General features: G+C 38.3%; 1 protein-coding gene across 1 annotated transcript in view; it reads right to left on the reverse strand.

Annotated features, from left to right (window-relative positions):
* Window positions 1-22,370, reverse strand: part of Nedd4 (E3 ubiquitin-protein ligase Nedd4) — a 91,800-nt gene extending 69,430 nt beyond the window's left edge. Inside the window, exons 1-7 of the mRNA XM_076213293.1 lie at window positions 22,094-22,370; window positions 11,346-11,422; window positions 9,800-9,893; window positions 8,719-8,757; window positions 7,153-7,313; window positions 2,790-2,943; window positions 2,380-2,507 (exon numbers count right to left, since the gene is read on the reverse strand). Coding sequence (XP_076069408.1) covers window positions 2,380-2,507; window positions 2,790-2,943; window positions 7,153-7,313; window positions 8,719-8,757; window positions 9,800-9,893; window positions 11,346-11,422; window positions 22,094-22,150 — 710 coding nt within the window. The 5' untranslated portion in view covers window positions 22,151-22,370. The remainder of the gene's footprint in view (window positions 1-2,379; window positions 2,508-2,789; window positions 2,944-7,152; window positions 7,314-8,718; window positions 8,758-9,799; window positions 9,894-11,345; window positions 11,423-22,093) is intronic.
* Window positions 22,371-26,288: the final 3,918 nt, after the last annotated feature.

Here is a 26,288-nt window from a genome sequence, read left to right on the forward strand (position 1 = left end):
GATGTGGAGGGAGTGAACATGAGGGGACGTCCTAGGATAATAATAATATAAACATACATATATCAAGGGCTTTTCCCCTTTACAAAGGAGGTAACCAAAGTCAAAGGCATAAATCCACTCCCACCCATTTCATCCCCACATACTCCACTCCCATTCACCACCCTTCCCTCCTCCTTTTCTTGATTCCTCCTGGATAACAGATCACCTCTGCATCTTGCCCACTGCCCTGGTCAGAAACAATGAAGTATGACACAGCACATCCACAGCAAGGTTGCTTCATTTAATTGGCAACCCTCCCTCTCCATCCCGTCATGCAGAAAAAGAGGACGGGGAGAAAACCCTTTGTTCTGCATCAAAATATCATTCACACAAACTCCCTCACCCCCCATCCTCCACCCGCTACCTTCCACACATCACAGCATCCTCTATACACAACCATTCTCCATTCACCCCTCTCTTCTGTCTTCTCCCTTCCTTCTTCAACAGACATCCCCTTCTTTCCCAATGTCCCTTTTACCCCATCCATCCATCTCATCCTTGGTCGGCCCCTCATGTTCACAGCCTCCACCTCTGCCTGGTGAGGTTGTTTAATGTTTGTCTAAAAGAGGGTAGAGTGCCACAGAACTGCAGGAGTGCACGTATAGTTTCATTTTACAAGGGAAGAGGGGACAAGTGTGAGTGTAGTAGTTTGGGAGGGATCAGTTTGTTGTGTAGTTGGGAAGGCTTATGGGAGGGTTTTGATTAAAAGGATTAGCAGAAGAATAGAGGGAGTAATTGGTGAGGAATAGTGTGGGTTTAAGACAGGTAGGGGTTGTGTGGATCAGATTTTTGTAGTAAAGCAGATCTGTGAGAAAGCTTTAGGAAAAGATAAGGATGTTTTTTGGGCCTTTATGGATTTGGAAAAGGCTTATGACAAGGTAGACAAGAAGGCATTGTGGGAGGTATTGCAGATATATGGGAAAGGAGGAAAGCTGTTAAGAGCTGTCCAGAGTTTTTACGAGAGTAGTAGAGCCTGTGTTAGAATTAGAAATGGAGGGAGTGAGTGGTTTGAGGTAAAGGTGGGACTTTAACAGGGATGTATTATGTTGCCTTGGGTTTTCAATTTATAAATGGATAGGGTGGTGCAAGAGGTAAATGCAAGGGTAATGGGCCTGGGATTGGAGATGGTTAAAGAAAAGAAAAAAAAAATAGGAGATAAGTCAGTTGTTGTTTGCTGATGACACCGTGCTTGTAGCAGGATCGAAGGAGGTTAGTGACAGAGTTTGGGAAGGTGTGCAAAAGAAGGAAGTTGAAGATAAATGTGCATAAAGGTAAGGTGACGAGATGTACATGCAGACAAGATGGCAGCAATTTGGAAGTGAGAACCAAGGGAGGAAGACTAGAAGAAGTGGATAGCTTTAGATACTTGGGGGTGAATGTGGTGGGAAATAGAAGGGTGGAAGTGGAGGTAGAATGTAGATTGAGAGAAGCAAGCAAATGCCTAGGTGGATTAAAAAGTGTAATGAGAAATAGACATTTGGGAATGGATGCTAAGAAAAGATTGTATGAAGGGGTGATTGTGCTGACAGCACTGTATGGGGCAGAAACATGGAACATAAGAGAGGAAGAGTTTAAATGTGTTTAAGGTGAAATGCCTGTGAAGTATGGTGGGGGTTACTTGGCTGGACAGAGTGAGAAATGTGGAGTTGAGGAGGACAACAAGGGCAGAAAGGGAGTCGGGAGATAGGGTTGATGAAAGAGTAATGGGATGGTTCAGACACATGGAAAGAATGAGAGAAAAAAAATTAGTAAAAGGGGTGTGGAAGGCAGAGGTGGAGGGGGTGAACATGAGGGGGTGACCAAGGATGAGATGGATGGATGGAGTAAAAGGGACATTGGGAAAGAGATGAATGTCTGTTGAGGAAGGATGGGAGAAGACAGAAGATAGGAGTGAGTGGAGAATGGCTGTGTAAGGATGATGCTGTGATGCATAGAAGGGAGTGGGTGGGGGATGGGGGTGAGGGAGTATGTGTGAATGATATTTTGATGCAGCCTGAATGGATTTCTTTATCTTCTCTTTTTCTGCATGAGGGGACATATTGGTGTGGGGGTCGCTAATTAAATGAAGCGGCCTTGCTGTGGATGTGCTGTGTCTTACTGCATTACTTCTGGCCCAGGGCAAAGGGTAAGATTTAGGGATGACCCGTCATTCATGAGGAGCCAACAAAAGAGGGAGGGGCGGTGAATGGGAGTGGAGTATGTGGGGATGAAATAGATGGGAGTGAATTTATGCTTTTGACTTTAGTTACCTCCCTTGCAAGGGGGAAAAAGCCCTTGGTATATGTATATATTTTAACTTTGTTTTGGGACTTCATGTAAACTTGAAATATAAATACTTACAATGTCGGCATATCCCACTGAGTAGTGCGTGCATTATGATTTACATAATACGTTCGTCCATTTGCATCTTGTCGCTCCTCCCAGCCTTCAGGAAGTAGATTCTGAGCTTCATTGTTTACAATCGCTGGCTGCAATGACACAATATTCATCAGTACATTTGAAAACTGTGATCTAACTGTGATCTTGCTTAAAAAAAATTCTCGAGTATTCTTGAAGTCATAATAACAATAACCACATGACAAAAATTTGTTTAAAACCATAAGCTTCTAGTATTTTAAATCCAGATTATAATGCAATATTGTTACTACTAAGCAAATACAAATGAAACAACAAATAACTGTTCAGTCTTATACCTTGTACAAGCAATTTATTACGACCTTCAACAGGCAAATACATCAACTCAAACTAACCTGGGATGTAGTGTCCTCCTGCCCAGAACTGTTATCTATACTAACAACTTCCCACCCAGCTTCTTCAGGAGTCTGTTCTCCTGATGTATTACTAGGCCCATCATCAATATATGCATGGTAGATCTGTAGATGTCCTTTAACTCTCGACCGAGTGCTGTTCGAAATGTACAACCAATAGCAATAATTAACTCGATAGTAGTACATACAGAGCTTAAGATGAAATAAATATTATCTGAACAAATTCATCTTACTCTTTACTGTATAAGAATTTCCAGATCATTGATTTGGTTTAACGTCACAAACTCCCCCTCTTTCAGGAGGCTAGGACTGTGCCCCTTACAGTGGACTTTGTAGCATGGAATTTAATGAACCATGACCTTGGTTCAACTCACCCCGAGCAGGGTTCAAATCTCCATCATCTTGACTTTTACCGTCCATTTGTTTATTACTATTTGTTTGATTCTCATTTATCATTAGCTATATGTCAATTTATTATTATTTACTATTTACCTGTTTGTTTATTATTTAACTATACCTATGCACTTATTTATGTATTTTATTTATTGTTTACATTATCATAGTTTTTATTTATTCATTTATTTGCTTATCATTATGATTTTTTTTTTGCATCCAACCTAGATATGGACCAAAAGGTCTCATGTCGGCATGCTCTGCCTTTGTAATCCTTTGTAACTTGTTCAGCCAGTGAGCATCCTTTTCTGGATTATACTAACGGGTTCATCGCATAATGAGGTACCGACTGTATGGTGATATATGGTCAGTGCTTTAAAGACTTGTAGTACCCCTACTGACCAGATCATCATTTATCTATGTTAGAGTTTTAAAGCTATATCAATCAATCCACCACCCCAGGTCTCTCTTGCACAAGACCCACACCCCCCAGGTAACCAGCTACATCCTCCGGTGGACCCAAAAGTCACCGAAAGAAGAGATACTGTGTTGCTGTCTCTATTCATAAAGGAATAATGATCCATTTATACAACTGCTGTCCCTCTTTTATGATGTCCACTTGAATCTGTCTTTTATAATTTCTACTACTCTACCTAACCCAGGGCAGTGGGTGATATGTGGGGATGACCCACCATCCTGGAGGAGCCAAGATAAGAGGGAGGGAGGGGGTGAATGGGAGTAGAGTATTTCGGAATGGAATTGATGGGAGTGGATTTTATGTCTTTATATTTGGCTACCTCCCTTGTAAGAGGGAAAAAGCCATTGGTATATGTATGTAAGAAAATTCAAGGCACATGAACAGTGGTTTTTATTCAGGAATGTAAATGTAGTGGTGCTGGGGTACCTCAATACTGTAGGAGATGAGCCAATAGATATAGCAGGGACATATTAGAGATATTTTTCAAATGGGAGTTGATAGCAAACACATTGTTAAAGAAGAGAGACGAGCATAAGTACATGCAGGGCAGGGTGGTGGAGGGGAGGTGGACATGAGGGCATTAATAAACTATGAAATGGTACCCAAAAGGAGAATTGAAGGAGTTTTGGACCACAATGGAAATAAACTTACATGCTTTTTTGTGTTATCCTCAGCAATTGTAGTTGTTATTTGAAACTATGTGTTCCTTTCATTATCTGCACTTTATGTATATTGATTCAATGCCAAATAAACTTATTATTATTATGTTCAGGAGAGAGCAGGGGACTGTCAGGTCATTATTTATTAGATGGAAAATTAAGATAGGAGGTCAAGTGGAAAGGAAGGAATAGGGAGAGAGGTAGAAAATGTGAAAGGTGAACAAATTAATTGAAAAGGGAAAAGGGAAAGGAAAACCTGGGACATGGGGCAAGGTAGTGAAGGTAAAAAAAAAAAAAAAAAAAGTTACAGAAGAATGATAAGTTTCAAGGAAGCAGATCTAAACTGATGGTACATGGGATAAGGATGTTATATGGGATGAGGAAGGTATGTGGGATGAGGATGGTAGGTGGGATGAAGATGGTATGTGGGATGAGGTTGGTATGTGGGATAAGGATGGTATGTGGGATGAGGATGGTATGTGGGATGAGGATGGTATGTGGGATGAGGATGGTATGTGGGATGAGGATGGTATGTGGGATGAGGATGGTATGTGGGATGAGGATGGTATGTAGGATGAGGATGGTAGGTGGGATGAAGATGGTACGTGGGATGAGGATGGTATGTGGAATGAGGATGATATGTGGGATGAGGATGGTATGTGGGATGAGGATGGTATGTGGGATGACGATGATATGAGGGATGAGGATAATATGTGGGATGAGGATGGTATGTGGGATAAGGATGGTATGTGGGATAAGGATGGTATGTGGGATAAGGATGGTATGTGGGATGAGGATAGTATATGGGATGAGGATGGTATGTGGGATGAGGATAATATGTGGGATGAGGATGGTATGTGGGATGAGGATAATATGTGGGATGAGGATGGTATGTGGGATGAGGATGGTATGTGGGATGAGGATGGTATGTGGGATGAGGATGGTATGTGGGATTGGGAGAGGCAGCAAATGATGAAATGAAGAGACGAAGGCAGTGGAGTAAAGGAAAAAAGCCAACATATGAAGATTAGGAAGAGGGTGGAGGGGAGTGGAGTGTGATGGGGATGGAATAGGCGGGAGTGGTTTTCATGCCTTTGTTTTTTGGCTACCTCCCTTATAAGGGGGGGAAAAGCCTTTGGTATATATATGTATATATGTTTGCAGAAACCACTTGGAAAATAAAAGAAATGAATACCGAACGTCTTCATCTATTCAAGACATCATCAGGGTACAAAGAATGATGTCTTGAAAAGACGAAAACGTTCGGTATTCATTTCTTTTATTCTCCAGGTGGTTTCTGCGAGTATTGTTGTAACACATGCTTAGTGATTTGTTTTGCATGTATGTATGAAGATTGGCCACAAACTAAACTAGGGAAGTGCATGAGAGGTGCGAAGGAGAATAGACGCCAAATGCAAGGCAATGTAAATAAAGAGAAGAACAGATGTAAAGTGGGGTAAGTGTTTGAGGGGGAATTTTGAAAAAGATAGAGTAAAAAGATGTTTTGAAGGGAAGTGAAAAGAGTGAGGGGGGATATGAAATGTAGGAAAGACAAGGTAATTGGTAATTTAAAGTTTTTAAATGGGTAGTAGAGCTTGTGTGAGGGTACAGAAGAGAGAATGAATAGTCTGAGGTCTGCGTAAGGGTCACTTATTGTCCTGGGTTCAAGTCCCTTGTGGTGCCAGTATTCCTGTGCATTTATCGATTTTATCATTATTTATATTACTACAATTTTTATTTATTTATCATTATTATCTTTTTATTTATTTATCTATCATTATTATATTTTTTTATGCATCCAACCTAGTTATGGACCAAAAGGTCTCCTGTTGGCATACTTTGCCTTTGTAATCCTTTGTATTCAATGACACCCCCTTACATCGTACATGATCCAGTGAGTGCAATGAATAGGATCTAACAAGTCATGAACACACCCAGACTTGAACTAAAGGTTCGAGGACTTAGGGGAGGAGATGTGCAGGTTGTCGCTCAAGGCAACCATGGTGTCCTCAGAAAGCATGCCTACCTAGCAAGCAGGAGGTCCTGGGTTCAAGTCCCAGGTAGTGTAAGTTTTCAGTGACACCCCCTCACACTCTACAACATTCGATATAGTTTTCATCTTCAATTGGTATTTACTCGGTCAAAACTGTCAGCAGCCGCTTCCTTCAAACACTGCTTGGAATGGTTTACTGACTATTGTGTGGGGTAGGTTTCAAAATAGTTGTTCTGAGTCATGCCACCAGCCTAAATCATGTCACGAGTAAGTTAAAAATATGTATATTTCCAATAAATATCCTTTAATTTTAGGTTGAGTTAAAAACGTGTGAGTAGAATTCACACAGCTCAAGTGTCAACGATATAAATGATACATGGTTGTACAGTCCACTTGTGCACTGACGTTGGGTATAAATGTACAATTTAGTATCAGAAACTTGTAAAAAATCTCAGGCATGGAACTCTGATGTAACCCATGACCTTACTCTTTTCGTATCCAAGGTACTCCAATATCAATATGTACACGACCTTTTTGTTGGTTTACCTGGAGCCAATTCATATGTCCACGACTAAATTTATCACAGTAAGCTATATTTACATAATCAATAATGAAAGCTGGAGGCGATATCACATGCACCCCAATTCTCCTAACTCTGTTAACCAATCAGCAATGAGATATGGGAAACTTTTTCATCATCCCACCTTGGATAAGGCGCATCTTCCCACTCTTTGCTGTTTTGAGTACTGTATAGAAGATTTCAAAAGAAATTTCTCACAAAATTAATTTACTTTTAATATAAAATCTCAAGATAACCCTTACCTTCTAGGCTTCAGTGTATAATGTTTACTAGGGATGACTCTGCCTTCTGCTTCTCGTGGGAGATTGAGGAGGGGCAGTTCCACCATGCCCAGGAAGTCATCTCGTGTTAGGCGGTTTTCATCAAACACTTCAAGGATCAATTTGTGTTCCGCTGGCTTAACCTAGAAGAGTGGAATTGTATGAATTTGACATTCAAAAAACATTACAATCCTGCCTACATACATATACCAAAGGCTTTTTTCCCCCTTGCACGGGAGGTAGCCAAAAGACAAAGGCATAGAAACCACTCCCATCCATTCCATCCCCTACATACTCCACTCCCCTCTACCCTCTTCCCTCCCTTTTATCCTGGCACCTCCTTGGCACTTCCTGCCTACACTAAAAATAATTCTAACTTTCAATTTCATTCTACCATCTTGCATTTCAGAAACCTAACTAAAGCAAGGACCTATGATAAAAGAGAAATGATTCATAGGTGGGGGTGAGTGCATCCCTTGGCTAGCTACCTCCCTTGTAAGCAGGAAGAAGCCTTTTAGTATACAGATAGAGATAGATAGACTACAGTAACTCCAGAATGCATAAAATTTGATCCAAACATAGATTTCATCACTATGTCAATACATTATCCACATGTCTATACCCCCATAAGAGTAAGCTCTGGTTTTCTTGTATAACACACAACAAGAGAATCCATTCTAATATCTAAACAGTATAAGACTTCTTGGAATTCTGAAATGTCTGTGAAGCAGAGGAGCAAAATTGCTGAGTTATTATTGTCAGGTCATCTACATATAAGAGGACATTGGTGTTAAGTTCTGGTTCTGGAGTTGGAAGATCACTCTTGAAGAGACTGAATAGTCATGGTGAAAGTCTTGTGCCTAGTGGGGCTCCATTGTATAACCTTTTTGTACCCAAGATTTGGTTGTTTTGGGTCTGAATTGTCTTCAAAACATGGAGGAATCCCTTTGGGCTAACAGCTAATATGAAATACATCAGTGAATTTGCCCACTAATATAAACATACTTGTTCTTGTTCTATTATGTATTCTCAGAATCTTTATAAAAAATTATTCAAATTTCTAACACTAGTACATACATACACAGATACATACATATACCAAGGGCTTTTTCCCCCTTACAAGGGAGGTAGCCAAAATCAAAGGCATAAATCCACTCCCACCCATTTCATCCCCACATACTCCACTCCCATTCACCACCCCTCCCTCCCTCTTTTCTTGGCTCCTCCTGGATGATGGGTCATCCCTGCATCTCGCTCACTGCCCTGGGTCAGAAGCAGTGCAGCAAGACACAGCACATCTATAGCAGGGCCACTTCACTTACTTGGCAACCCTCCCCCCTTCCCCCCATTCAGAAAATAGAAAAGATGGAGAGAAATCCCTTTGGGTTGCATCAAAATATCATCCATACACAACCATCCTCTACTCATCCCTATCCTCTGCCTTCCCCCTTAAATATATAATTACTGTATGAAAACAAGTAATTTTATGATGAAGACAAGACAAAAATAATAACGACTGCAAACATTCTTAGTCATCTAAACACTTACCCTAAATATAAATTCTTCATCCCATCTTGGATTCAAGGTCTGAAATAAATAAAAAATTGCTTTCATTAGACCAAATAATCTGTTTTAGTAAACCCCATATATACAACAATATGTACATACAGGGGTGTCTGAAAGAATTTTTGTATTGTTGTGGTCAAAATTAAAGATACTCATATTATACCTACATGGTTAATAGTACAAGGTTATATAAAGATACTTCAGACTGGCTGCATAAGTATATATTTATATTATTTGTGGATGTGTATGTGTGTGCATACATTTACACTAATCAGGGCAGCCAAGGGAAAATTATTCTTTCATCTCTGAAATGGTGACTTTAATGGTCACGTAATTCACTATCAAGCATAGTACCAGTATTTAAATTACAGACTCTCAGTCCAAAATCAATCAAACATTGATATTCTACAACTGAAAAATCTAACAAAATTATCTGTGACAACCAGCAAAGACTCAAATACAACCTGGAATGCTCATGTGTAGACATAAAAATGTAATAAAATGGTCTCCAAATTATATAATATAGATGCAACACCACAACTACATGACTGCTGTCAAGTACATACAACCATATTGATATATAAACATCAGTTGGAAAAAATGGCTGACACAAAACAGAAATGTCAATAACTCCTCAAAAATTGTCTGCTATATACTCACCTCAGACAACCATGAAACAAAGAGGAGGAGGAAGAGGAGAGGAGGAGGAGGAGGAGGAGGAGGAGGAGGAGGAGGAGGAGGAGGAGGAGGAGGAGGAGGAGGAGGAGGAGGAGGAGGAGGAGGAGGAGGAGGAGGAGGAGGAGGAGGAGGAGGAGGAGGAGGAGGAGGAGGAGGAGGAGGAGGAGGAGATGATGAAAAAAAGAAGAAAACAAGAAGAAAAAGAAGGTGAAGAAGAAGAAGAAGAAGAAGAAGAAGAAGAAGGTGAAGAAGAAGCAGAAGAAGAAGAAGAAAACAACAACAGCAGCAGCATGATAGATGGTAATTGGCTGTCTCCTATGGCAATACAAAAAACTGTATTAAAACTTTTAACCATTTCCCATCTCCTACTTCTGGGCTGTCTCACCTTTTTTTTAGTGCGAGTAAGCACAGAATCTATGACATCATCTGCTCCACCGACATTGCTTATATTTATGAGTTCAATCTTCACATAAGGATCACTGAAAGAGAATTGAAATAGCTTGTAATTTTTTTTAAACTATTCAGAATTATATTACCAATAACAGCATTATATAAATATAACATTGCAGTCATCCACATGCAATAAAACCATCATTCATATACATACATACACCAAAGGCTTTTTTCCCCCCTTACACAGGAGGTAGCCAAAAGACAAAGGCAGAGAAACTAGTTCCACCCATTCCATCCCCTACATACTCCACTTCCCTCTATCCTCTTCCCTCCCTCCTGGATGACAGGTCATCCCTGCATCTTGTCCACTGCCCTGGGTCAGAAGCAGTGTCGCAAGACACAGCACATCCACAGCAAGGCCACTTCATTAATTCAGCGACCCCCTTCTTCCCCCTCTATTCATATAAGAATAATAAAATTCATTCCACTCCCTTACTGAGATTTTGAAAAGACCTCCCTAATCGCCATTAATATTTCATAAACTATTTAGGTCTTCCTATCACACAATTTCACAAATTGTTCATCATTTTGTTGTGGTAAATGACTTGCATATTTCATTGTCTGTCTCTCAGAAACAAAAATCTTTACCACAGAGCATGTGAAAATGATAGGCACACACTTCTACACAAGAACCTTCAAACCCAGTCAACCCTCACAATTAAGTCTATCCATCTATCTATATACCATGGGCTTTTTATAGCCAAGTCAAAGCACACACACATTCCCACCCACCACCCTCGTTTTCCTCTCATCTTAACTCCTCTGGGATGAGTGGTCATCCCTGTCTCCTGCCCACTGCCCGGATCTGAACCAATGCAGCAAGGCCACTTCACTTAACAGAGACCCCCCCCTTCTCCTTTCCCTTCATGCAGAGAATTGAGAAGACAGGGAGAAATCCCTTCATGCTGTGTCAAAATATCATCCATACACAACCACTCCCCACTCCCCCACATCCCCCACCCTCTCCCTTCCTTGCTGACATAGAAAAGAGAGAAGATTGGAAGAAAAGCCCTTTGGGCTGCATCAAAATATCATCTATACACAGCCATTCTCCATTCACCCCTATCCCCTACCTTCAAGTGAATATCCAGTACAACAAAAAATTCCACCAATAGTATACTATTCACATACAGTGAAACCTCTCATTAACGGACTTTAATTAGCTGTGTTTGTGGTGTTTTCGCTGTGTTTTTGGTGCTGTTGTTTAGTGCGTGCAATCACTATGCCACCCAAAAACCACTCCAAAACACCGAAAACAAAGTGAAAACACCACAAACATAGCTAATTAACATCCGTTAATGAGAGGTCTCACTGTATCTACAACTTCCCATCGGCACCAAACACAGGTATAACATAACCATCCTTTGAAAGCCAGTTATAAGATCAATATTATACATTACCTTGCTCCAAATATGTCCTTCTTTGCAAGACACTACCATCCTTTGAAAGCCAGTTATAAAATCAATATTATACATTACCTTGCTCCAAATATGTCCTTCTTTGCAAGACCACTGCCTCCAATGATGCACAACCTTACAAGTTTTGTAGGCTCCACCTGGTGACAAAATATAAAATAATTTGTAATTCACTAAAGTTACTAACATTTTTCAGAAGCTGAAAAATTAATCAAAGGGAACCGTTAATCATAACATGGTATACATAACTCATATGAATTACGACAATTTCCTTGACAAAATCGATACTTTGCAAAAAACACAACAGTTCAAATGAAATTAAGGCCTTGACTGATACTATCAACCACTCCTGGATGGAAAATTGGGAGAAAAAGTTCATATAATACCTATAACAACACCAAACAAACCACAAGAAAACCCAGTATTCTACAGACCAATCGCATTACTATCCATTGTATCCAAGCTGATGGAAAGACTAAAAACAGAAAGAAACATAATCAATCTCCCAAAACCAACATTGACTCAAGGAGGCCACTCTACCAGCACATTTCTCACAATCATCACCCAATAGGTTCTGCAGGAACTTAATAAGAAAGCACCTCTATAAAGAACAGCCACAGTAGCCAAAATCATAAACAAGGCATATTAATAAAATTCCTACATTTACTATAAAAATAAAAAGTGACACCCACAATGACATGAACTACCTAATAAACCTCCTAGCTCACAGATTGTGCTGAGTGACACTAAACAATCAAATTTCTGGGACCAAAAGGCTGTACAAACAAATCCCCTTAAAAGCAATGCAAAGGAACTTCAGATTATGAACTTAATCCTTTCTGGGAGCGCATTTTCAAATTGAAATGTTCGCCAACCAAAACAATCACTGCAAATGTGCCAAAACACTACTGAGCCAGTGGGATTGTAATTCATCATGGTCTTGGATCATACGCTGGACTAGTGATCAACAACTATTAACCTCCTAGATGAGAGCTTAGAGTTCGTATATGCCTGATCTATGGGTAATGCTGTGACCTTACACACATAACCCCAACTCTTTGCCCATGAGAGTTGGAGTGACTGCTCACAGTGCAGCGATGCCCAAATTATTTTAACCCTATGCTGAAATTGAACACGTACCGCTGGATTAGCAGTTGCAAATGGTACCAATAAGCAGTGTGTGTAGGTGTATGCATATGTTCATACCCCAAAGTATCATTCATTAACAGAGATAAAAATCTTTCACAAAAATTTTTTGTTAACTGATTTGTTTGTTGAATGGATTTACTATTTGAGGTTCAACTGTACTCTCACCTATGTTATTCTTCCTTTTTACTAGTGATCTCCTGTCATGACTTTGCATGATTATTTGAATGGTTTAAGGTCACAAACTCCCCCCTACTGGAAGGCTAGGACGGTGCCCCTCAAAGAGGGCTTTGTAGCATGGAATTTAATGAACCATGCCCTTGGTTCAACTTTGTCGGTGGCAGGATTCAAACCACCATCCCATCGACCTTCACCACAAGTAATGATGCCCTAACCCGCTCAGCCAGCAATTATGACAATAATATTATAATTCACATTAGATTTTATTTCATAATACATACTTGTAAGTAGAATAGTTACTAACATATCAAATGTAGAGAAGTATGTTTTGAACTTGCCAGACCACAGGCTTTATAGAGAGGTTTGTTTTATATATTTAGCCAAAAACCAACCATGTGATTCATCTAGTAGATGTGTGAAAGCGAAAGAAGTAGGAGTGACATTCTAAATGAACCTTGATTTGAATGTGCGAACAGACTTGAACCTATGTGACGAATTCCTTAAATGATATCATACCCACACAAGAATATAAGCAGTTCCGAAGGGTACACGTAGTTAGTGAGGAAGTAAAAAGAAAGAGGCGGAGATGAAGAATAGAGTCAATCAGCTCTCTTGATGTTGGCTCCTGGCGAATCTTCAATAACATCCCTAACTGAATAGAGTCAACCGATTCTCCTGATGTTGGCTCCCAGCCAACCTTCGAACATCCCTGACAGAATAGGCCAACAGGCTCTCCTGATGTTGGCTCCTGGCGAACCTTCGACAACATCCAAATGACTAGTCAATCGGCTCTCCAGATGTTAGTTCCTGGCCAACATTCAACAACATTCCTAACTTGATAGAATCTACCATTTCTCCTGATGCTGGTTCTTTGTCAACTCTCTCCATGTCCTGACAAAAGACTAGTCAAGTGATTGTTATTTCACAATCACCACCAGTAACTAGGTAAATAACTTATCTTCTCCACTACAAACTAAAGTGTCTTATTAGAAAATAGTTCAATGTAAAAGTATTAATTGAAAATACTAGATAAAAAGTGTGGGTTTTTTTCTCCACTACAAACTAAAGCATCTTATTAGAAAATAGTTCAAAGTAAAAGTATTAATTGAAAATACTAGATAAAAAGTGTGGTGAAATATTAAGAAACAAATAGTCTCCGATTCTTTCTTACTAGTTGATACTGTGTTCTAATTTTTATATATCATTTGATATCTTATAATCACATACATTTAATTAAATAAGGTTCTTAGTAATAAATTTTTGTAAATGATATACTGTATGTTCAACATATTTTTTCCTTCTCTCTTTTTTTATTAGAACCTGGCTAAAGTTAAATTACCAACTCTAAATGAGTGACATGATATCTCCCAACATAAGATCCAAAATATAACACCAAACCAGTCACTTACACAGATGACTTGATGATAATAATCCAGCACAACTACAAAAAAGCTGCTAAGAACACCCAAACTTACCAAAACAAAATAGAACAATGGCTTAGAAATAACAGAATGGAATCCTCTCCTCAGAAATCCCCAGCAACACTGCCCACTCAGATAACCCACCACAAATACAAGAAATACCCACAAGGAAAACATAGCCAAGCCCTTGAATTGGAAAAGAAACCAAAAACTCCAGGCCTCACTTTGAATAAGGGTGAGTGGAGAATGGCTGTGTATGAATGATACTGTGATGCAAGGATGGGAGGGATGAGTAAGGTGTGGTTATGTGTTAATGATATTTTAATGCCACCCAATGGGATTTCTTCCCCTCTTCTCTTTTTCTGCATGAAGGGACAGAGGGGGGGGGCACCAATTAAGCGAAATGGCCTTGCTGTGGATGTATTGTGTCTTGCTGCATTGCTTCTGACCCAGGGCAATGGGCGGGATACAAGGAGGACCCATCATCTACAAGGAGCTAAGATGAGAGGGAGGGAAGGGTGGTGGATGGGAGTGGAATAAGTGGAAATGAAATGGGTGGGAGTGAATACATGCCTTTTGACCTGGCTACCTCCTTTATAAGGGGAAAAAACCTTTGATATGTATGGATAGATACTTTGGTTACTCGCATGCCCTTCACCCCACAGAACTCTCCCACACCTGACAAGAACCACATTGACACACCTACACACTGGACACCATCTAGCATTATGATCCAACACAGAATAGGCCTGGCCACAAATTCAAACTACCCCAGAAGCGAACAACACAGAAGATAGAGAACACCTCAACTACACCTCCACAGCATAGTTCCTAACAATCAGCAATGTGAACACAAGCAATTTACAAGCTTTATAGAATGGAATACTACAAGTAATAACATACATATACCAAAGGCTTTTTTCCCCTTATAAGGGAGGTAGCCAAAAAACAAAGGCACAGAAACCACTCCCACCCATTCCAACCCTGTCACACTCCACTCCCCTCCACCCTCTTCGCTCCCTCAGGATACACTAAAACAGTACAGTACTAACACAGAATAGGCCTGGTCACAGATGCAAACTGGGCCCAGATGCAACCACCACACAAAAGACACAAAACACCTCATACAGTGGATCCCCCTATCGATGACTCACCATTTGTGACCCCGCATATCCACAACTTTTCTCATTTAACCTAACTAATGCATATTACCAATTTTTCCCGCCTATGTGTGAGTGCTATGCATCTCAGAGCTAGTACTTTAAACCTTAAAAAAATTATTTTTCTAATTTAAAACTTAAAAATAATCATTAATTTCTAAATACATTTATTAATTACAAATGGACAAAAGAGCAATATACAGTATATAAGCTAATACTTAATTTAAATATCAAAATAAAAAAAAATAATAATAATGTGATGTGGGATCTCCAGCATCAATGTTTCTGGTCACGCTATTAGCTTGCAACTTGAGAGTAGCCAATTGAGGCACAAGATTCAATCTTTTATTGGTGAGTACAGGTCTATTTGACTATAATGTAATTAAAATCTATTATAATACTGTATTTAAAAAATAACTTCAAAAATTAAGTACAATGGTGCCTTGACTTATGAGTTTAATTTGTTCCGTGACTGAGCTCATAACTCAACTTGCACGTATATTAAATAAATTTTCCTCATTGAAATTAAGTGAAATGCCATTAATCCATTCCAGTGCTCAAAATGCCACCCCAGTATTTTTTTGCTACTAGTCTTTAGATAAGAAAAAGTATTTATAAAATAATATTGCACAGAAACATAATAAAAGAGAATGTAACATATAATAAAAGATAATGTAAAGAAATAAGCAGGTTTTAGAAAGTGTATTTATCTTGGATATATCGGACGACTTGAGCTAACATCAGATATGTACTGGCAAAGGTGGAGGGTGGAGGAGAGCAGTGGAGGAGGTCAGAGGCACTTTGTTTCATGTTCTTTTGGTCACTTTCGTTCACTTGCTCATTACACTTAATGCTACACTTTATCCCTGAACTTAATCGCTACAATACAGTATATTTTTTAATTTTGCTTAACTTAATTTTCTTCACTGGTTTTTGCCTTTTTCGCTACACTTTCCTCATTTACACCTGCAGGCTATTTCAAGAAAAAATTGTCCAAGGAAATTTGTTTTCTCCTTCCAGAATGTTTCGGAAATGAGTTAGGCAAGTGTCATTAAATAGCTCTAATGCATGACCATTTCCAACTTTTTCTGGGTGCTTCCTTTCAATGAACTGTGAAAGTCTCTCCCATATTCCCACCATTTCCTCTATCTCACTTGTAGAGATAACATTCTTCTCCTCTGGCTCCTCCTCGGAATCCATTTCACTCAAAACTTTCATATGCTGCTACTCTTATAGCTCCATAACTCCTCCATTGTTAATTCTTTGGAGTGCTCCTCAACGAGCTCATTCACATCTCTTTCATCCACCTCCAGGCCCAAGGTCTTTCCACAGGACACAATCTCCTCCTCCACTGGCACTTCAGGTTTGGGTTGGAATCCTTTGAAGTCCTATTCGGTCACAACCTCAGGCCACAGCTTCTTCCATGCAGAGGTCAAGGTCCTCGTTGTAACACTCTGCCAGGTCATATCATTAATTTTGAGGCATATCACAATGTTCTTGTGGTCCTTCCAGAACTCTTGAAGGGTTAGGTTTTTTGTGTTCTCCCTGACATCAAAACAGCAGTGGAACAGGTACTTGGTGTAGAACTTTTTGAAGTTAGAAATCACCTGCTGGCCCATGGGCTGCAGGATAGGGGTGGTGTTGGGTGGAAGGTAAAGAGCTTTAATAAACTTGAACTCTTCAAGGATGTTGTCTTCCAGGCTTGGTGGGTGAGCAGGAGCATTGTCAAGGACAAGAAGGGCTTGCATAGGTTATTTTCCTGGAGGTACTTCTTAACGGAAAGACCAAAGATCAGGTTTACCCACTCCACAAAGAAATGTCTGGTGGCTTGCACTCCGCATAACCTGTAGTTTTTCTTTAATAATCGTATGTGACTTAAAGGCTCTGGGGTTTTCTGAATGATAAACATGCAGTGACTTGATCTTACAGTCACTACTCGCACTGGTGCACAGTGCAAGTCAACCTATCCTTCATGGGTTTGTGGCCTGGCATCTTCTTCTCCTCTGCCATTATTTAAGTTTTCTTTGGCATCTTCTTCCAGAAGAGCCCTGTCTCATCACAACTGAAGACTTACTGAGAGATGTATCCTTTGGTTGCTTTCAGTTCACCAAAAGTTTTGCAGTAAGCCTTAGCTACTTTTGCATCCAAACTTGCTACTTCACCATGCCAGTCCTTTTTCTAAAATTGTCAAACCAACCCCAACTGGCTTTAAGTGACTCTTCTGGTGCCTCATCCACTGAAGTATTTTGGATCTGCTACAGCAAATCAGCATAAATAGCTCTGGCCTTCCCACAGAAAACAGCCTCTGTCATGGTATCTCCTGCAAGCTGCTTCTCCGTTAGCCACACCAACAGCAGATTTGCCATCTTTTCATGGACAGAGGTCCGGAGCTTAGAAATTATTTTAATGCCTTGGCTGGCATTACTGCCTTTATCAACTCCTTCTACTTTAGTATGGTACATATTGTAGAGGCACTATGCTCGTACTGCCTTGCCAAGTCTATTACTCGTTCACCACGCTCATGTTTTTCAATAATTTCACACTGTAATTCAATGAACATCATCCTCTTCTTCTTCTCAGCACTGTTCTTTTCACTCACTTTCTTAAGACCCATGGTTATAAAAAGAAATTTGATCAAATAAATGAACAATAAGCACAAAACATGAGCACATCTTATCACAGACGCATTCTCAGGGATGTAAACAAGTGGACTGCAAGCATTAGCTGTAGATGCTGGGTGGGTGTGGTGTTCACTATGCCAACTTGCAGCGGGTCATACCTCAAATCTTGGATCACAATTCAAAGCAAAAAAAAAAAACTGAATGAGTGACAACTTGTATCTCGAAAATCTCATAAGTTGGGGCACTCATATGTCAAGGTACCACTGTATTAACAATTATTTACATCACACAACAATATAAAAGCATTAAAACAAGGCTTGTACTATTAAAAAGTGTGTTCTAAGGCATTTCAAGGGGCACATCCATTATCTGCGATTTTTTGCTATTTGTGAGGGGTCTTGGAACCTATCCCTCGTGAATATTAGGGATTCACTGTACTACAATCCCCCACACTAACAATACCCAAAAAACACAATATATCCCTGAATGATTGATGTTCCCACCTGTTGGCTATTGCCTTTTATCTGAAGGCTACAGGTTTTCTGGCAGAGACACCAGGGGCAAGAAATTGATCGACTGATCAAACCTTTTTTTCCCCCTATTAAGCGATAGTCTAACTTTCATACACGTAGACCTGCCTTTCATCTTTATCCTCCAGTTTCTGGATATTAACACCAAAAGAAATTCAACCATGATTATCTATAGCAAATAGATATCTCTGCCACTAATTTTCCATTGCAAAATATTAGATCACGGGTTTTGCCTGTTGCACCACCTCTGGTCCTAATGGGTGTGAATACATTGGATGAGAAAACAATCTTGCATCTTCTTAAATCATAATGAATAGTGTTGAACTTGTTGCTTATGTTTCCAATGTACAGTTACTCCACCTCATAAAGAAGGTGAAGAGTTTACACATGGTGTGTAGCTATCACTGAAGCCATCAGACTTGCCCTATGCACTGTTGCACCAGTTAACAGTAACTGCTGGGAATCAAGAGGCATGCAGGATTCGAACCCACAAATAAGCAAATGCAAAACTAGTACACTTCCGATTATACCACCAGCATGAGGAAGGCTTAAATATCCCAAGAATAATTCACATTCTTCTTTTTCTTTTCCTGTTGACATTTCCCACTTTCATATGGGGTCGCTGTTCCTCGCTAGTCGTTTCCACTGGTTTCCGTCCATCACTTGCTCCTCCTCCAGCTGTTTCTCCTTAAGGTCTTCTCTCAGTCTGTTCTTCCAGCATCATTTGAAGCAAACTTGTTATTTCCAATGTCACTGTTGGGCCTTCTGAATGTCAAGGTTATTAAAAGTAATTTTACACCAAAGTATACAACTTCAACACTAACAGTATTTAGTCTCCAATTCTTTATGTCGAACTTTATATTTTCTTGATATTGATAATAAATTCTCTTACTGCTTCACTGTACAGGTTTTGCTCAACATCCTCACATCCATCCAAAACACCTGTTGTGATTTTTTTGTACCTATGATATTTCTGGGCTTCATCTCCAGTAGAGTGATATGTGGTGAATTTTCCATTTCCTTTGGCCTTCCTGTATACTTCAACTTGGCTTTTGCCCTAACTGTGTCCTCATTACTGACATGAACACACCCTTATAACACTTTGTACTCTGTCCTGTGCTTTCACACTTACTACACACATTATGGGTCAATTTTTTCATCAGATATCAGGACTTTCTCGTGACTCACTTCTCACTTTCTGCTAGTGTGATCCCACGTTGCTTTCCTTGATTTTCAATCTACTGTGGTCCTGTTTTATGCTTCTGGAGTCCTGTGCTCAGTTGGGTTGTAAAGCAACTTGGCTTTCTTCTTCTCCATGGTGGCCCTACCTCTCCCTGCAATGTACAAGTTTTCTGCCTCATTCTACACAGCTGTCTCATGCTCTTATCTCTTTTTTAATGAGGTCGAGAGAAATTCTCATTTTGTCATCCACTGTATGACCATGAAATTATACGTTTTAGAATATGACCTTCTTCACACTATTGTCCAACAGATTCTGTTGTGTAGACCTAGTCTAGCCAATTAATGGCTTCCCCATCCTAAATATATGAAGGATCTTTTTGACAATATCCTCAACCATATGCTTGTATCAAACTTTTTCACAAACTCTGTATCATATTCCATCCTTTCACTATTTTTCTCAGAGGTAGATTCAAATACACTATATTTCATCTCATTTTCCCATCACCCTTGCTGTTCATTTAGATATGAGGAACAAATCACTTATGGCAGTCTCCTTTGCTGTGTTATCCTTCTTACAAATTCCTTGACCACCTTGTCTTTCTATTAGCTTAACACATAACACCAGTTTTCCTTCATATCACTGCCTCTAAGGACCTCAGTCTATCATCAAAGTCCTTACTTTCTACGGTGTTCTTATTTCTTTGGCCTCAACTACCCTGGGCTCTCGATTACTTACTCTATTTTTCAATTCTTTTGCATTTCACTTGCCCTCCACACAACTCGTCACTTCAATATGGTGTTCTTGTTTCTTTGGCCTCAACTAATAATAATAATGTTTATTTGGCAATGAATCAATATATATGAAATGCAGATAATGAAAAGAACACATAGTTCGAAATAACAATTACAATTGCCTCTTGATTACTTAATCTATTTTTCAATTATTTTGAATTTCACTTGCCCTTCACACAATTCTTCACTTAAACACGGTCTAAATTTCCTTGCCTCATCACTTTGTCAGACTGATGTTTCTTTCTAATTTACTTATGCATTTGAGTAAATTTTAGAGCCTCTTTTAAAATAGCTGCAGCATCAACTTAGCTTCCTTTTCCATTATAAATTCATAAGTTTTCTAGGTATTTTCATACCCAATATGGAACCAAATATATCTCACATTGAACTCCATTACAATTATCTTCAACCACTACATCATATTTCTTACACTTTTCTTTTCCAAACTGTTTGCTTTTGGTCCTGGTTTGCCTTTGGTCCTGGTTCCACCCTTTTCATCTTCCTTACTTGCCTATCCAGATCCAACACTATTTGTACTATCTCGTTCATTTCTTTCATCTACTTTTCACCCATATGATCTTCACAATTTTCATTTCACTAATCCTCTCTACACATTCACAAGTAACACATAGAAATTTTAAATTCACAAATAAAAACGTATTAAGAAATAAAAAATAATAATAAATAACATAAAGATGCTAAAAATGCTCCAATTAGAATGTCCAAACAAAATATGAATGCTAAAAAATTGAGAGATCAAAATCTAAAATTGTCCTCTAGCTAAAACAGATCTATGAAACTCAACAAGACACGTTCATTCACCACAAAAGTGACAATGGCTAATCACTCAAATAAACCTAGTCACTTCTTTACATATATCATTCCAAAACTCGAAAATCTCTACACCAAGGTCTTTGTGCTGACAATGATAAGAGAAAGAAATCATCCCACGACATATGCTGTGCCTAGTAATTAAGAATTGTGATGTTACTGAAAATTATAGCTTTTCAAGGTCACAAGAATTATCTAATTAATTTACAATTCTCTAGATTCCTACTAGCATATTTCAGTTATGGTCCTATAGTTTCCTATTTCTACGTATCACTACTTAATGTTCTCCTTCCAAAATGAAAATAAAGATAAAAACAAATTTCCTGCTTACACATCTAATAACACTGCAAGAGATTTGTTCATGCAAACACAGTTCCAGAATATTGAGCGGGGAGAACCATTTGGCCAGATTTCACTTTAGAAAATTTTTACAAAACTTCTTGTATTCAAACTTTTACTTCAGCCAAATCACTTTATTTCTAAGATTCAACCCATTAATAATGAAAATAGGTAAAAATTCTAACATTTTCTACGCTTCAACAAAATTAATTTAGCAGGTTGTCTCACATTACCTGGTCATAACACTATCTTTATCATTCCCACTAAGTTTGATGATAACCTTCCAATTCCTGTAACATACGTACCCCTTTCAATATGCAATCCTAGATTTGTCTCACCCTTCCTACATTACATCCCTCCTTGTCACAATAATCCAAAGGGTTTCCGTTTCTACAGATAATTGATGGATAACTCTTTTCATAGACGCAAAAATCCATATTGCGCTTGAATTGCTGGTCGCAATTACATGAGAAGTATGCAAACGTGTAATATTATGAATGTCACAAGTTACAGAGACGAGTCAGCGTAAGCTCCTGCCTGTCTCATTCTTCCGCAAGTGTCATTTCCTAGTTATTCATCTCATCCTTTTCTTTTTCTCATATCTCTTACCTGTCCATCAAAGTTGGATTGGGGTGAATATCCAACTATACGTTGATTCTGAGCCATCCTCCATCGGTTTATCACAACATGAATTTTATCTTTCTAACCTCTCAATCTACCTCACAGACGAAAATCACTTGACACAATGATAAGTGATAAAAGTATGTAAAAGTAGTACATAGCGAATCTCCGACCAAGACCATAATAAAGATCTAATGCTTTAAAAGGTATTCAAACCTCTTACTAAAACTCATTCAACACCACTCGGAAAAACTGAAGAATGCGATCTCATGTCTTCTCATACTCCTTATACTAGTTGCATGTAAACAGACTAATCGTAGCGGGAGCTCTGAATTGAATGTCAGAGTAATTATTCTTTTTTAAATTAATCACTGACTGCTACTGTCATTTAATATCAGAGTATGCCCAAGAGTAAAGCTAGTATGTTAGATAATAAATAAATACATATTACACGAGAATATAAGCGGGGTGAGTCAATTCAAGGAGGATAAAATTAGTAGAATCATTACGCGTTGCAACATTGTGCAACAGGAAAAGCCATTCTCGTGTTGAGTCGCACTTATTGTGTATATAGTCAGGTGGGCTAAAAAGTGAGCAAATAGTGTATGCAGAGTAATATATTTTATTCACTGACCACAGTTATACACAGCCAATGTAGTTTTTCGGAAATATCCAACATGTGCTAGCTTTATTATGTTATTACTATAAGTATTATTCATATATCAGTATAATTGTTGTATTATTTTATCATTATTTATTATAATTATTATTACTATATTTTGTTTAATTCCTCTAGTGTCAATATTATTCTTTTACATAATGAGGTATTTTTAAGTAATATCATGATTAAAATTTTCTGTTTTTAGTTATATAACTATTTGTTCAATTGTATCTAGATTATTTATATATCAGTATAACTGTTCTATTATTTTATTATTATTTATAATTATTATCACTATTTATTTTGTTTAATACCTCTAGTGTCAATATTATTCTTTTACATAATGAGTTATTTTTAAGGAATATGATTAACATTTTCTGTTTTTAGTTATATAACAGAAAATAACTGTTCAAATGTATCTAGATTTTATTTTATATGGATGACACATTGCCGATGTCTATCTTACTTGTTGCCAACTTTGTTTTTATGAGGACCACATTGGAAATAAGTTGAATATGCATTATTGTGCTATCCTTGCAATTTCAATATATGTGTATTTTACTGCCAATAAATCTAACCCAATCCAACCCTCAGTAATCAGTGCATTGTCGTCGTGTCACTTCATACTTTCTTGATTCACAGTAGCCAGGTAATTTGGATAACGATTACATTATCATGTTCATAATAATTTTCTCATTTAAAAATTACGTCAGTCTTTGAACTTAAGAAAGAGGGAAGGGCTAAGGATACCTCTATTACGTTTGTTGTACTTCCACTTACTACTTAGTTACATAGCGTGATTGGAAGAGCAGTGTTGACATGCGTTTCCGTTGAAATTAAGGACATGTGCACGGGTGAATGCATGAATACTGAAATGGATAAAGAAAAAACATAATTGAACAGATAAGATGGTGTTTTCATTGAGGACAGTTACAATATGTTAAATATTTATCTAACTAAATTCGAATGGTACCTTTCATGTTGGATAGGGTTCTGCTTTCAACTGAATAAAGGCGTTTGGCGTTATTCTGTGAAAAGGTACCAGGTTTATGGGAACCGTGACTACTTTTGCTCGATGATCCCAGATAACTCATAAATCGGAATAAAAACGCAGTTTTTCGAAAATATACTGCGATTCTGGAATTTATCATCTTAAATATTGGAAATTTATTAATTTTAGGGATCTCATCCACTTGCCATTTTTTCAATTTTTCTTGAGAGCATTATGTAAGCTAAACCCATGTCAGGAATTATCCGTGAAACTTTGTTTAATAGAAATCAGGAAGAATCAAATAGATGTACTGGGAAATACTCGTTAAATATGTGATGTCAGAGGAAATGGAAGTGAATAAGCCAAATTCTATAGAACTTGTCTGAGGAAATGAAAGTGAAGAAGCCAAATTTTATAGAACTTGTCTGGATGCCTACCTCCATTTACGTGTAATGGATTTTACCAGAACTCGTGGTGGTATTAATCCATTCGTTTTAGACCTCATCCTAAATATGTATGTATATATATATATATATATATGTATATATATATATATATATATATATATATATATATATATATATATATATGCAAAGTAGACCACTTGGAAAAAGAAACTAGCGAAGCAGAGCGCTTTCGTAAATTACATCTTCAGTGCAAAAAGTGCACTGTAGATGTAATATACGAAAGCGCTCTGCTTCGTCAGTTTCTTTTTCCAAGTATATATATATATATATATATATATATATATATATATATATATATATATATATATATATATATATATATATATAAAGGATGAATGAATAAATGAATAGAAATGAGTACCACAGAGTACCAATTTTTTTAATTACCCAAATTTAAGGGTTCTGGTGGGAAATCTCCCAGACCCTCTTATGCCTTGACTTCTCGTAGCATAGTTTTACAGAGCGCAGGATACAGTCGTATCACTTCGTCTCATTTCGTCGCCTTTTACGACTCGTATGGGAAACACGGTGGCAGAATTCTTTCTTCCCCCTATCACAGAGGCGAAAGAAAAAATATATACTAAAAGAAGTGGTACTGGTCAAGTGAAAGGTGATGGCGGACGGATGTGTATGGTGCCATCTCGACTTTTGCTCTAAATTTTCCGGCCCAGCTGTGGAAAGGACACTTTGATTACCTAATCTAAAGATAAGTGGGGATTACAAGTAAGGCTTGTCGGTTCTGTTATGCCAGTAAGTCTGGTGTCTGTTCGTAAGGAATTGTTATAAATAGGCTGAGGTTAATAAAGCATGGTGACACCGGCATCTAGCATAAAACTAAGGAGCGGAGAGGAAGAAATCGGAGTTGTGTGGTCGTTGTAATTAATATGTAGATAATGGTATACAGTTTGACTTTTGCAAATTTTTGGTATATTTCAAATGTGAGAAATTTTCTGATGCCATGGCCAAAGTCTGGGAGAAACTTGGACATCGGGACAAGTTCTTTTGCACAGTACGAAATTGTGATGAAATTGCTAGTCATTTAACTAATAGTTTGAGGCCTTTGAAGGAGCAAGTAGATACTAATACACATACAATTAAGGAAAATATGGCTCGGTTAGATAAATTAGAGGCCAATAACAGATTATATTTAGACTTATCTGACAAGGATAATATGAAAGTGGAGATCAAAATAACAAAAGAAGAAGAAAAGGACAAGGAGTTCAGGGTAATCTCCTCTTAGCTGGTGTCCTAGACAAACATGACCTGGATGGTAAGGCTTGAGACTTGCAGTTTGTAAATAATATTTTTTCACAACACATGAAGCTGGAGAGGGTCAGTTGTAACATCGAAAATACGACTAGGATATATGGTGGTAAAAATTCATCAGGTGAGACTGGAAAATCAAGACTCCTTGGGGGCACGTTTCGGAATGCCTGAAAATGTAAGAAGAGTGGTAGGGCTACACCGAACATCTAGAGGGATTACAAAGGCGGAGCATGCCGACAGGAGACCTTTTGGTCCATATCTAGGTCGGGTGCGAAAAAATCATAATAATAATAAATCAGTAAATAAAAAGATATTATAATGTAAATAACAAATAAAATACATAAATAGATGCATAAATGACCCGGTAGTTAATCAAGTACGAATTCTCAGAGACAGGTCAGAGAAGGAAAGGGATGAAAGAGACTACTTGCCTTGGCTGTAAAGAGAAACAACGAAGAAGAGGAGGATGCTTACGAGGGGATAATAGATTTTAGTAAAAAGGAGGTTAGAAAAGTGTTGAAGAGGAACACAAGGCGAAAATCATTTCGCCAGAGGAAATACAGGTAAACACTCAAAGAATCGGTCACACCAGATCCTCGAATGCTTTAGATCAGGGGTTCTTAACCTTTTTTCTCCAATTCTCCACTTTTTAGTGAGCCAACTCTCCATTTCCCACCACAGCATCAGTCTTTGACAAATTCGATTCTAACCCATGCAGTGTTTAGTACGTAAATATACAGTGTTGTCACTTTTACCCAAACATGACTTACAATACCTCATATATTGGTTGTTTTTGTT

This window comes from Oratosquilla oratoria, chromosome 31 (assembly GCF_046742065.1).
Source record: "Oratosquilla oratoria isolate Oo_2021 chromosome 31, ASM4674206v1, whole genome shotgun sequence".
Lineage (NCBI taxonomy): Eukaryota > Metazoa > Arthropoda > Malacostraca > Stomatopoda > Squillidae > Oratosquilla > Oratosquilla oratoria.